Raw genomic sequence first — 14470 nt, forward strand, 5'->3', positions numbered from 1 at the left:
TAGAGGAAAAGCTGGCGGGGCTGCACCTGAACCTCCATGGGTACGCAAAGCATCATGGGGCGATGAGCTACTTGGTGCGGAACAGTAGGTTTTATTCAGAGCACTGAGTGGCGTTACTGCGCTGTCCCATTCCGTATCCACAGCGCGCTCCGCGCGCAGACGACTTCGGCGTAAAAGTAGTGTGCAAAAGCCATAGCAGCGAAAACGCAACAGCACACGACGCCAACAAAAGGTTTTTGTTTATGAAATGCTGTGGAAAAGCTTTTAAAATGTTGATGCGACAATTTTTTTTAAACATATTTCTTTTTAAAATGCGCCTGTTAAGCACGAAATTTTGGCTTTTGTGGTCTGCAATGCTTGGCCAATAGGAGAGAAAGCCATTGCTTATTTTGAGCAAAATTTTCATTTAAATGCTTTTCTGCTCGTTTGTTATGATTTATAGACATCATATTGAATGATAGGACATTCTTGATTATCGAACAACGTTTGTGTTTTTTTCTATAATTTTTGGCCAAAATTTGTAGTTCTGCAGTCGGTAGCTCTCCGCCCCATGATACAGTGCCCATGGTGGTACAGGTGGTCTCGAGGAAGCTCCATGCAAACTCTCATAGGCTGGGCGCCAGAATTCGCTCTAGTTAATAGTGAGAAACTCTATGGGTGTAGCAGGGCGTCGCTAGCGACTGACCAACCGTGCACGTGAGTTGTTTCACGCTGGCAGATATTACACACGATCATGGTTCAGGATGCTTCAAAAGCTAATAGAGAGCTCTAGAATAAGAAATGCACGTTTTCGCGCAGTAAACGCAAGTATTCTGAGGGTCATTCTGCTTCATAGTACATCAATCAACATACGCAGACAAAGCCCGGCGGTAGTGGCGCCAACCAGTTTGAATGAAGAGATAAATTTCTGCAATAAACCCGTGCCGTTAGGCCTAGAAGCTTCCGACTCGTCAAACGAAATAAAAAACGTGCCAAATTTATCGTCCATACAATTTGCTACAGGCAAACCAAGACGAAGCGAAAGTCCCGTACCCAGTTTATAGTCAGTTCAAGGGCAGAAATACGCAGTAACATCGATGAGTTCACTTCCAAGCGAGAGGCTCCACTTCAGAGCGCGCCGCCATGTTGGCTGTCGAGAACCTGCTGCCTAGCTATGTGTTTGACGTCACCGTCTTCTTCGACCTTTTTCGTTGCATCCTAACCACCACATCCGCTTCCGGCGTTTCGACCAATCGGGTGTGGCCGTTGCAGCAGATTATGACGCTTTTTATTACGACACAAACTCGGAATACGGACCCAGGATTACAAATGGAAAGCTGTCCGCCTTCATTATGTTCATTGGCGCTGGCGCTGAGAACGCTCTATACTCCGTTTCATACATAGCTGTCTACACAGCCAAAGGTACGGAAGTATAAGTTTATAGTCCGTCAAAAAAAAAACTAACAAAATGTGTCACTCCGCCTCGCGTCGTGGCTGAGCGGTACGAAGCGCGGGCATGTTTGTTCATTTTGTGAGGGGGCCCAGGTTCGATCCTCAGCGTAGGTTTGTTCTTTTTTTTAATCTTTTTTCGGAGAATCTCTAGATAGAAAGTCTAAATGCGAGCCATATATAAGTGGCCTTTTTTGTTATCAAAATGAAATGACTTCTTTAATAAGAAGCGTGCTGTTAACTTTTTCCGCAGGAAAACGAAAGTGAAGTGAGAGTTGGCAACGGACGTGCTGAGAGGCGCTGTTTTTCGGTGTTCACGGATTTTTTCGCATGCTGCACACAATGAATCATTAATTGTGGGGTGATAGAATTCAGTGTGGCTTCAATTATTCGAGGCATCGTCGTCTGGAGGCTACGCGGTATAGATTGGCGATGTTGTTTTGGATTTATAATTCATGGGGTCCAACGTCCCAAAGCTCGCTGTTCGTCCTCCTCACAAACCACGGTAGCTCGCCGCCTTCTCGCGGTAACAATATCAACGGCGAAAATTCGGGTTTCTACACAAAGGATGTGTAAGTACAGAGTGAATGAACGTGGTGGCTGGTATAATTAACATCACCTCGCATGTTTTTAATATTTGTACATATCCGCAATGATTGAAATCATGATTGTTACTGGAGATAACCGTTTGAGCTCGATCGTGAGTTACTGTAGTTTTTTGACTGCTGCCCAAACATACCAGGGTTTGAAAACTGGTGTTGCAGATTATAGAATGTTATATGTCGATATTTGCTGTGCATGCCGTGTGAATGGCCGACCATGTTTGTACGGCCTGTATTGTAAAGAGAACAGTGCGCCAAAATTCTCTTGTCCAAGACTTTTTTGATCATTACATGCTTGAGGAAATCAATTTTTAAACCCCCCCCCCAAAAAAAAAGGCTAGATGTCAGGTGAACCATTGAAGCGTATGTCCCCAAATGCCACAAGTCCACAAATACCAATTGTTCATTTTTTTTATTAAACGGCACCCTCTCAGTATCTTGTGTGCCATTTGCTCTCGCAGTTTTGTAGTAGGCCAAAATTTCAGAGCTGGAGCATGGGATAAATACTATATAACTTCAGCAGGGAACAAGCATGAAATCTGCCAAACTTTGGCATACACAGTCGAAGACCAGCAGAGCAATGTCGCCAACAACTTGGGACAAACAGCATATATAGGAGCACAAATTATAGTGAGCTACACAATATGATAAGGCTAATCATACAGGCAGCACTAAATAAATCTTTTGTGAAGAATTTTCTGTGACGCCAGTTCCAGAGAATGAAGTCATATGGGTCATGCGGTCTTAGAGAGAGGAGGCCACAAGGCACTTAAAAACCTCGGAATATTTATACATAATAGATAAATCAGAATGCGAGTTGAGACAGCAATGAAACAACGCACAAAGCACGATATGCACAAGGCAGAAAATGATCATAATTATGAAGCCTTTGAACACATGACTAGGAACGATGGCAGTTGCTGATGCTACATACAACATATATGGCATCTTACTATCACAAGTGGCTCAGCGGCTACGGTGCTAGTGTCTCCATAGTCTCTGTTGCTTTATGACATTCGAACTCAATAATACGATCAAACTATCACAATGTCACAAATAAAATAAAAAGCAACTGCAGCACAATAAAGCAGGAACAAGTGAGTAACAAGTAAGAAAAATTTCAAACACGATGATAACTGGCACGCAATTTTCTTGCTCACGTTTCATACGTCTGGAGCCGTGCGATTGCAGTAAAACCTAGTCCCGGTATTCACACAGTAGAGGAGACACCCAAATGAAAACAACGCATAACACGGCATAAAACACACCAGACATGAGTAATATTATATAAAAAATGACCAACAAAGCAATGTTGCACAGTGAGAACCTCATAAAGTAGAGAGGAAGAAAGGACAAACAGTCATCTGGACGTTAAATATTACCGTAGTTCTTTGACACGGGCACTTTTGCTTAATGCAAAGCAGTGACATTGAACACATGCATGGTAGAAAGATAGGAAGAAGATGGCTGCACAGTATGAGAGAGCACTGAACAAAGGTTGAGCGGCAGCCTCAGTTCGCAAGCCGAGCCAACGTTTCGAAAAGGAAACCTGTCTTCGTGTTTCAGCAGACACCTGAAAATTCGGGCAGAAACTATTTCACAATGACTTTCGATGATAGTGTGACCAGCATCCAAGCGTTATCTAGATGCCGTAGCAACACCCGGATAGAGAAATCCTCAAAGGAGGCAAGTAATGTTGTTCACATTAAATGGAAAACGCGCTGCAGTGGCGCACTGGTTATGGCGCTCGACTGCTGTACCCAAGGATGCGAGATCGTATCCCGGCCGCAGCGGCCGCATTTCGATCGAGGCGAAAAGCAAGGCGCCCGTGTGCTGTGCGATGTCAGTGCACGTTAAAGAACACCAGGTGGTCGAAATTTCCGGAGGCCTCCACTACGCCGTTTCTCATAGCCTGAGTCGCTTTGGGACGTTAAACCCCATAAACCAACCAACAAACATTTATTGCAAAAACTCTGCAAAGAAAACAGTAATATTCCAGCTCCTCAATGCCACTCAATTCAGAGCTGGACTCTTCAGACGAGCTGCTTGAACTGCCAATGGCAAAAACTACTGGGTCAACTTCATCATCGAAAATTATATCCCTTTCCCAGGCTTCATCCTCAATGCGCTCAGCATGTGCACAAAATTTTTGCCAGTCTTCCTTTGACACATGTGCCAAAGCCTGAGGCAGAAGCTCCTCAACTTCAGCCAATGTGAAAGCTTTGTTTCTTTTTGCTACGAATCCTTTCACCATGCTCCACACCTGCTCAATCGGATTAAACTCGCAATGGTACGGAGGCAGACGCAACACTTCGTGGCCATGTTTTGCGGAAAGTGTGTCGATCGCATACACAGTGTGTCCGCTCGTCGTTCTTTTGCACAAATCGAGCAACTCAGCTCGTACCATGCCTGTTGACCAGGATATACCCTTCCTTGGGAGCCATGCCTGGATTTCAATCTTCCGAGTTGATGTCGTTGGTGGCTTTTCGAGCGCAACACTATGGTAAGGGGCATTATCCATAACAATAATGCTGCTGTTAGGAATGTTTGCCAGCAGTTTGCTTGAAAACCACTCCTCGAAGTACTTGCCGTCCATCTCGGAGTGGTAATCAGCTGAAGCGCCCTTCTTGGCTCTGAAGAAGTCGGCAGCACCGCTCACAAAGCCTGTGAGGCTACTGCCTGCATGAACGAGGATCAGGCGGCCTCCTTTCCCCGATGGCGCTGGCAGACCTGTAGTCAGGCCCCTAAGAAAGGCATCTTGCGATGACTTGACAGTGCTGTCCTTCCACACATGTTGCCTGGTGTGGCCAGCATTGACCCAAGTCTCATCGAGGTATACGATGCACCTGCACGGGGAGGCAGATAAAAATACCGATTGAGGTTTTATGGCGCACCTGCACGGGGCGGGGGGGGGGGGCAGAACAAATATCGCTCGAGTTTTTGTTGTTATCAATGTATTCATCATAGAAATATAAAATATCGCGTATGCAATTATTACAAACTTTTGAATGGCTATTAGAATATTCTTCAATTCGTCATTCGAACTGAATAGTGCCTATTGAAAACACAAATTATATATGTAATGCTTTCGAATAATCGGCACCAAGGTGCACGGACCCGGAGAATAGAACAAAGAGCGAGAAACTAATTCTTCTTTGCAACATCCGCGATTCAGTGTCATCGCTATTTGATTCGTCTTTTATTTTATTTTAAAAACAGTATTAATGATTTCACAAAATGAGTGCATGACGTACACAGCTGGGTGCGATGAAGGTAGGCAAATAATGTAAAAGTCGCTCTCTGAACGATCATTAAAAACGAAGCGCTTACCTCCCTTGGCTCCGGAATGCTTTGATAGCTCTGAGATACCGGCGCCGCCAGGCTACTATGTCGGATCGCTCGATGAGTGCGAGAGTTCGTTTCCTTTTTTCGAACTTGAAGCTCATCTCTTTCAGCAACCTCCACAAGGTGGCTTTGCTCATATCCGGCAAATCGTCATCTCCGTTTACTTCATGCAGGATACTGTCCAAAGTCGGTATTTGTCTTTCGGCATACATACGATGGAACTTGAGCCGGATGGCGTTGACCGTAAAGCTGTCGTACTTCACACTGCGGGAGCTTGATATTGCCATCCTTTTCGGTCTTTTTTGCGGTGATTTTACTCCGCCAGAAAGACCTTCTTTCTTAAACCTCACAACTGTCCGAGGGCTCACTCCGGTCATCTCGCCCACAATTGCGAGAACGTCACGCACAGTCTTCTCGGGGTGGAGCTTCCTTATGCTTGCGTAGACATTAACTATCACCGCCTTGCAGTCTTTAGAAAACTTTGGAGACTTCACCTTGGAAAAGAGGCGAACAGGAGATGTTTTCGAAGTCGAAGCGGGGGAAGAAAACAAGCGAGCAGGTGACAGCGACGCCATTTTCACAAACAGACCTGCCGGCTCAGCTGCGAAAACCTGATACAGCCGGCGCCTGAGAAAACGAAAATCTGCGTCACTCGGTTCTGGAAAACATAAAAGAAAAATCAATCTATTTGCAAAATAAAACACTTCCATCGGTCTACTATAATATCAACTACTGTTCACTTTGCTTGTCAATTCATTTCTATTTTTATTTTTGACGCACTGTATTATGATGCGGACGAGGATCGCAAACAGGCACCGTAGCCTTGGCTGCGTAGACAGCTAAGTATGAAACGGAGTATAGACGCCGATAATTTTGAGGAAAGGAAAGGTGCATAACAGGCTCCCAGGGTCAGTGGAGGCCTCATTAGCGCTTCGATGGTGGCGTTGAGAGAGAGAAGTGGGCCGCATGCTTTAGCATTGACAACGTTGTGGCAGACGCGGCACTGGATCAATAGGGAGCAGCGTCCATTGGGAGACCAACCTCTCGCTATCGACCATTAATTGCCACCTGCCAGTGTGGCACCCGTGCTCGAACCGGAGCGCGGCGGCCACGTTGAGATCCCCAGGTAGTCGAATTTATGTAAAAGACCTCCTCTACAGCACTTCTATTTTCCTGTCTTCTACCATTCCCCCCTTTATCATTTCCATTACAGAGCGGTTTCAGTGTCCGCCGATATACATGAGACTGTTACTGCGTCATTTCATTTCCTGAACACAAACTTTGCAGACTGACAGGGTGGGCGCGCTGCCTATTCAGTGTGCGGAAAGCAATCAAAGCAGGTTTTCGTAGCTGAACAACAAAGCCACCAGCATGAAAGCGAGACTGAGGTTTCCACTGACCCAGGGAGCAAGTTGTGCGCCTTTCCTTTCGTGAAAATGAACGGCCCGTACAAGGTTGTCAACGCCAATTAATGCAGGCGGCTCACTCGTGTTTGGCTTTGGAGGAAAGCAAATGGCGCAGTAACTGTCTCACATATCTCGGTCGACACACGAACCACGCCGTGAATGAAGGGATATAGGAGGGAGGTAAACAAGAAATGAACAAAGAGGAAATGAATATTGGATTTTGAGGGAAGCTGCGGCGCGGCAAGGCGGTGAAACACCTTTAGCTCGGTGCAACTAGTGGCGCATGCGCAGTAGCGACTAGCGACAGTTACCCGAAATGCGCCGCTGTCTAGCCTATACTCCGTCTCACAAGATGTTAGCAGCACTACGAAAGGTACAGCTCTCTCGTCCAATCAGGATGGCGCGCACTACATTAGTGTGTTCCTACGCGCCTGTGGCTCGATCCACCTGATGTCCAGGTGGCTTCTTTCTACCTCTATTTATAGTAGCACCGAGCCACAGGTGTTCCATCGCGCAGCGCCGCGCCTTTCCTCAAAATCCAACTTTCAATTTTCAGTTTTCTCTCGCTTCTTTCCCTTTTTTATCTCTTCCTTTACGATGCGGTTCGGGTGTCCACCGAGATATTGTCTTTCTTCTTTCCCTCCCTCCTTTATCCCTTCCTTTACTGCGCGGTTCGGGTGTCCACCGATATATGTGAGACAACCAGGGTACTGTTCTCATCAGTTCCTCTGTTGTCGCGTCGCAGTAAATTTCAGTAATCGTGTCATGTGCATATAAATTTATTTACTCCAGCGTGCCGAGGCAGCCGAGTGTCGATGGTGGCGAAATGCAAAACAAGCCCATGTGCTGCGCGAGAGGCAACGCACGTTAAACGGGTTCGATCATCTCATCGTCCTCATAACAACTGAATTCAGCACTGCTGGTTGTGTCGTCCTCCAGGTTGACAACAATGGCCGGTCCCTGGTCAACAACATCGTCGATGATGTGGTCCAGTTTTCTCAGCACATCTTCCTCACTGATAATATGCTGCACGTAATTCTTCCATTTCTCAACAGTCACTTGCGTGAGGCCTTGCCAAACCAGAGGCTCGACGTCTTGGAGCTTAAACGTCTTGTTTTGGCTGGCCACGAAACCCTTGACGTCGCTCCAGACAAGCTCTATCGGGTTCAGTTGGCAGTGGTACGGTGGCAGGCGCACAACGAGATGGCCAGCAGCTTTAGCAATGCAGTCGACACGGTATTGCTCCCCACCTGTGTTCACATTGCTGACAAGCTGCATGAGCTCGGCCTTCACCATGCCGCTGCTCCACGAGACACCTTTTCCGGACAGCCAAGCCTGTATGTCCTTTTTGAGGCTACTCATCCGCGGCACTTTATCCTGCTTCACAGAATGATATGGCGCGTTGTCCATCACTATAACGCTGCCGGGTGGTAGTAGTGGGAGAAGTCTCCTGGAGAACCAGTTTTCGTAGTGTTCCCCGTTCATTTCCTCGTGGTAATCGCCCGAGTTTTTCTTCGCTCGGAAAACTTCCGCTGCGCCTTCGACAAAACCTTGCTCACTACCGCAATGCGTCACAATAAGCCTGCCACCTTTGCCACTGGGGTTTTGTAGACCAGTCGACAGTCCGGATCGATTCGCATGGTGTGCAGATTGGATGGTGCAGTCAGTCCACACTCGACTTCGCGTGTGGCCGGCGTTAACCCACGTTTCGTCGGTAAAGAAAATAGGCCTACCCTGGCGTCGCAGCTCCGCTATCTGGCGCAGGTACCGGCGGCGACACTGCACAATGTGCGTCGCTTCGATTAACATCGCATTCCGAGAGCGCTTCTTATATCGGAAGCCAAGTTTCTTCAACATCCTCTGCATTGTCGCTGCGGACACGGTCGGTAGCGTTTCGTCCTCTTCGAAATGCGCAACCACCTTCGCGATAGTTGGAATTTCCCCTCTCTGGAAAAAGGTGTGTACCACCCTTCGCAACACGCTCAGGTCAAAATCGTCCAGCTTCTTCGTCCGCTCGCGGCCTCTTCCGCCAGCACGCTTCTTCGGTGACAACACTCGGCCCGCGTTCAACGTCTCCGTTGTCCACTTGTAAAGCGTTCGCTCGCTCACCTGCGTGAGTTTTGCCGTCCTCTTGATGAGCGCATTTGTACTCCAACTGCCCCCGCACTCGACGCGAAGCGCTTCAAGAACGTTTAAAGCCACCTGCTTCGCCTGCTTGGGGAAACAGCGCACTGTCGGTGTAGAGCACACAGGAGACACAACAGACTCGTCCGACGCCATGTTGGAAAGTGGCGACGCATCACTACCTCGCAGCAGGCCTCCGCAGAGCTGTGTCCGTACGGGCTTTGTCTGGCAATTTCACCAGTGATTGAAACACTCCCTACCATTTAAATATACCTGTCCAAATCATGTTTTAGTTGCAATGCTTATTGTTTTGATTAATAGTCATACACTCCTCAAATATTCGAGGGACTATTTTCTGCGTTTCTGCAGCCCTGTTTGGACGAGAGAGCTCTACCTTCCGTAGTGCTGCAAACATCTTGTGAGACGAAGTATAGTGTATCTTTTGCTACAAAAATAATTACATCCGATTTCTGCATAGGAGTAGCCGTATACACGGTAATTTGCAACAGAATGGGATTAGTTCTTCCCAAAGCGACTCAGGCGATCAGGGACGCCACTTTGAAGGGCTGTGGTAAATTCGAACACCTGCTTACGCTCAGTACGTTCCATTACTTACTATAAATAGTACAACTTTCCCTACAAACCAACGTAATGTGTGTCGCCGTCTGGCCGTCAGCCCACAGCAAGATTTCGTAACCAACGCACAACGTCCTGTTCGTTATACGTAAGCATCTTTGGTTTCTTGTTTTAGAAAGTCTTAGAGGAGGCGCAATTTAGGCATAGAAGGCGCTCTCATGAATAAACCACATAAAAGTATTAACAAACTTCCTTACTATAAAGCCTTTGTGAGGCGCGATTTTAACAACCTTTCTAATCTCCTCTTGTTTTGTTCAGGGTAACCAGCTATATCGCGTATTACCCAAACTGACTTTTGAGGAAAGGGTAGTTAATAATAATAATTGGTTTTGGGGGAAAGGAAATGGCGCAGTATCTGTCTCATATATCGTTGGTACCCGAACCGCGCCGTGAGGGAAGGAATAAAGGAGAGAGTGAAAGAAAAAAGGAGAAACGAGGTACCGTAGTGGAGGGCTCCGGAATAATTAATAATATTAATAATAATAATAATAATTGGTTCTTTTGGGGGGGGAAGGAAATGACGCAGTATCTGTCTCATATATCGATGGACACCTGAACCGCACCGTAAGGGAAGGGTAAAGGAGGGAGTGAAAGAAGAAAGGAAGAGAGAGGTGCCGTAGTGGAGGGCTCCGGAATAATTTCGACCACCTGGGGATCTTTAACGTGCACTGACATCGCACAGCACACGGGCGCCTTAGCGTTTTTCCTCCACAAAAACGCAGCCGCCGCGGTCGGGTTAAAACCCGGGAACTCCGGATCAGTAGTCGAGCGCCCTATTCACTGAGCCACCGCGGCGGGTCAGTAGTTGCAGTGTTCGTCTCACTAATCAATTGACTCCCCAGCCGCTCCCTGAGAGACAGAAGCGAAACAAGGGATTGGATTTTGGATTGCGAAATTTTTATTGTCCAACGGAAAGGGGTTTCGCTTCACTACGCTACCTCGTAACGATTTCGCGGTGCTTGCGGTTTTAACCTTGCAGTGAGCCAGATGTTAAACCCCATACGGCGCGGTTCGGGTGTCGACCGATGTGGAACAGTTACTACGCCATTTCTTTTCCACAAAACCGGTTCGGGCGTCTACGATATATGTGACACAGATACTGTGTCATTTCCTTTCTTGAAAACCAATTTTAAAAATCAATCTTCCCGGATCCGCACCCTACCGCAGCAGCCGCGTTTCCATGGAGGCGAAACTCAAAAGGTGCCCGTGTGCTGTGCGATGTCAGTTCACGTTAAAGATCCCCATGTGGTAGAACTTATTCCGGAGCCCTCCACTACGGCACCTTTTTCTTCCTTTCTTCTTTCACTTCCTCCTTTATCCGTTCCCTTACGGCGCGCTTCAGAAGTCAAAAGGAAACTGCGACAGATACGGCACTATTTCCTTTCCCCAAAAACCAATTTTGAAGGGAAAGGAGGAAGGGGGAGTGAAAGAAGGAAAAGAGAAAGAGGTGCAGAAGTGGTTGTCTCCGGAATAATTTCGACCACCTTTGGATTTTTTAGGCTTCACGCGCTTTACTTTCGGTGCAACAGCATTCCCATAATTGTTCCCAATGGTTACTTTCTGTGAAGAAATAGTGCGGCCTTTTCATGTAGGACGCCTTCAAAAGCATTTGACTCTTTGTGAATGTAGTTTAATTCAGTTGAATTTCATAAGTCCATGGTTCCCTCTTTTTGCTGGTAGCGCACTTACCAGAGGCAGCGCCTTCTCTTTCTGAGGGGTGCATTTAAAAGGAGAAAGGATAAGCGTCGATTTCCTATATTCATGCGAGATGTTCGGTATTAATAATTGGTTTTTTGGAGAAAATAAATGGCGCAGTATCTGTCTCATATATAGTTGGACACCTGAACCGCGCCGTTATGGAAGGGATAAGGGAGGGAGTGAAAGAAGAAAGGAAGAAGGAGGTTTTTATGGAGGAAAAACGCTAAGGCGCCCGTGTGCTGTGCGATGTCAGTGCACGTTAAAGATCCCCAGCTGGTCGCAATTATTCCGGATGTTCGGTATGCAAAAATCACATTAGCACTCATTCAATGCACTTGGTTCCAGGACATTTAATGCTATACCTACGGAGCTCAGACGGCTGTCACGGCTACCGCCTTTCTCGTTCGATCATGTTTTACATGACACTTTCAACTGAACAAGACGCCGACAGTCCCCCGGTACCGCAGAGGAGACAGGGGCAGACGCTATGAACATTCCCAAGGCCTATTGCTGGAAATATGTTCAACTGTGCATTCTCTCGCGCATAGCGTCGCCATTCAGTCGCACGATGATCACGTGTCATCATGTGACCTGCGCCTGTGAACTGATTGTGCGCCCGCAGTGATCGTTGGGCGAGCCCAAGTTTCCAGAAGATCTGGATGTTTTAGATGCTGCTGTACGTCTTCGGTAAAATAGGAAAGCCAGGCAGCAGCAGGCAGTTTGCTTTGAGTTTAGCGCTTTACGCCTAGCTAGCATCCGTTATTATCTTGTTAGTGAAGAGAAGGTCGCGAACCATACCCCTGGCAGAGGCTCATTCAAAGTAAAGACCGCACTGAGCTGGATCTACCCATATGAGCTGCCCTAGAATGTGGAGGGATATGGGAGAGATAGGGGGTTAGTCCTTTGCCCTGCAGTGGGCGTAGTAAGGCTGATGATGATACGGACACAAGCTCTATTGGTGAGTAATGTTATCTCTATAAGTTCTTCGTTTCGTGTAAACCCTCATTTTGTATTTTTTCATGCTAGGCGAAAATCCGTCCATAAAGCAAAAAAGAGTCATGTACGACTGCTTGGGGCGTCGCCGTATAGTGTCAAAGAGCCATTGGTTCGAATCCCACTAAAACGTATTTTATTCCGTGGATATCGTACAACCGCAATATTGTACTTTATTATCACGACTCGCCAGTGGTGTGGACCCACGGACCAAGATTGGCGAACAAGAGGGGTCAAAATGTGGACGTTAAATGTGTGAAAAGCAAGTGAAAACGCGGAACTTTCAACACATGCGATATGCTTTAAATCTTTCTTTAGCAGTCGCAACAGTGCGCATACAGCACACTATTGCGCAATGAAGAGGGCTCTCGTTGCTGTGTGATGAAGAAATTTTCCGCTTTAGACATTATAATGAAATATGAAAACATATGATAGGCACATTACATGATACCGAGACGTCATCATGCAAAGACATCTAGGACGGTTATCTATCCAGTCCGTCTTCTTTTCACTTGTCACTACTCTTTTCTTTTGCTGAAAATATATTTAAATCGCATTTCCTACACCAGTTCACCCTTATCATAAAAGTACGAAAAAAATCGGAAACGTTTTGCGTTTCGGAAGAAGCTGCGCGAATTTGTGAAAAATGCGCGCAAAGTAGCGAGCTTTCTTCCCGAATCAGAATGAGAAAAAAATTATGGTCGATTTGTGCAGTTAAGGCAAATGCGAAATATTCGCGCTAGAACTTCGGGTTTAAATTCGGCTTCAGGGTTCAGACCCAGGGGTCACACCCAGTGTTCATGGATGGCAGTTGTTTGGACAGCGATAATGGGTTAATATTCATATTTGTCACTCTCTGATTTGCATTCATAGATACCTGGGAGTCTTGCTGCCACTCCTGGCACAGTGGTGCAGTGGTCAAGCTTTGCTCAACTGCCCTTCTATGGCAGGTGCTACCATAGGCGGGGCTTCGGTTGCTTGGGCTGGGTTGCCGCCCAGGTTTCTCTCCTCGAGCAACCTTAATTGAGTTTGCACCTGACTCGGGTGGCAGGTTGCTAGAATATTTAAGTATATGCCTGGGTAGCTTGCCCACCACCCGATGGGCAGGTGCGCAGCCTGCCACAGAACCGGCTTCAGACAAACAAGGAGACAAACTGACAAACACGCAACGGTTAAATGCGGGGAATGCCCGCTATAAGTGCTGGCTCACTAAAAGGCGTTGCAACTGTTTTCGATCTTTTGCAGGACGTGCACTTCCCGTGCGGCTTCCTCCCGCGTCACCTTCGAACGAACAAGGTCACGGTATGGTCATCGACCACCCGCTAGACCATTTACTCAGACGACATCACCATGTAGACTACCACCGGCTCGGCTAGCAACGAGCAGGACGCTGCACAAAAATCCGCCTGTTTCGTAAATTTCATTGTAAAACAGGCGGCCTTGGTCATGACGCACAGCAAGTCCAAGCCCCTCCTGGCGCAACGCAACTCCAACGACATGTACCACTCGTGTATGGACGGACGGCTGCATCCGATGGCATGCTGTCTCCGAGCTGGACACAGTCAAGATCCTCATGCACAGAAACCCAGACAAACGATCGAAACACTTCCACAGTCTACCATGGGACCAACACCGTCAGCTAAGTCCAGCGGAGGATGTGACTTGTAATCAGCCGCTTACAGGGCCTAAGACAAGACGACGCACTCCGGCTGGTTCGAGCGCTGGTCCTCAGTGGGCTCCACTACCACGTCCCGTGCCCGAGCCTGACGGCAACGGCCACGGACAAGACCATCACGCTCTTTAGCAGTACGTACAGGCTCCCCTTTTAGACTGCGACTGACGACTTCCACGCGTAAGCTTCATGCCACCGACTTCAGCAACGAATTGGTAGCATCCCACATGGTCAGCGAACAACACCGGCTACAACATTAAGCCCAAATGGTACGCCTGCTGCAAGGGCAGTGGTACGAGACCACTTCCTTGCTGCAAGACCGGGCAACCGTTCCGCCCTACAAAGCAAACAACATCCACGTCGAACCCATATATATGTAAAAATGAACCCGATCAACAACCATGACCGGTTCATCAAAATGGTCTAGGCTCAAAAGAAACAATATACCCCGAACCACGACCGATAGAGAACGGTCACTCATTATGAGAGAATATACGCCCTACTTGCTTGCAGAAGAATGTCGTGGCTGCAGCCATCAAGGCCAAGTGACTAATGAAAGCGGGAAA

General features: G+C 47.4%; 1 protein-coding gene across 1 annotated transcript; it reads right to left on the reverse strand.

The window, feature by feature from the left end:
* Window positions 1-7648: 7648 nt before the first annotated feature.
* LOC144109685 (uncharacterized) lies at window positions 7649-9261 on the reverse strand. Its single transcript, XM_077642484.1, has one exon. It carries the CDS (start codon window positions 9059-9061, stop codon window positions 7649-7651), a length of 1413 nt encoding a protein of 470 aa, XP_077498610.1. The 5' UTR covers window positions 9062-9261.
* Window positions 9262-14470: the final 5209 nt, after the last annotated feature.

This window comes from Amblyomma americanum, chromosome 11 (genome assembly GCF_052857255.1).
Source record: "Amblyomma americanum isolate KBUSLIRL-KWMA chromosome 11, ASM5285725v1, whole genome shotgun sequence".
NCBI classification, from domain to species: domain Eukaryota; kingdom Metazoa; phylum Arthropoda; class Arachnida; order Ixodida; family Ixodidae; genus Amblyomma; species Amblyomma americanum.

Bases quoted from the DNA above. Each gene is read 5' to 3' on its own strand.
- LOC144109685 (XM_077642484.1), bottom strand. From the start codon at position 9,061: ATGGCGTCGGACGAGTCTGTTGTGTCTCCTGTGTGCTCTACACCGACA.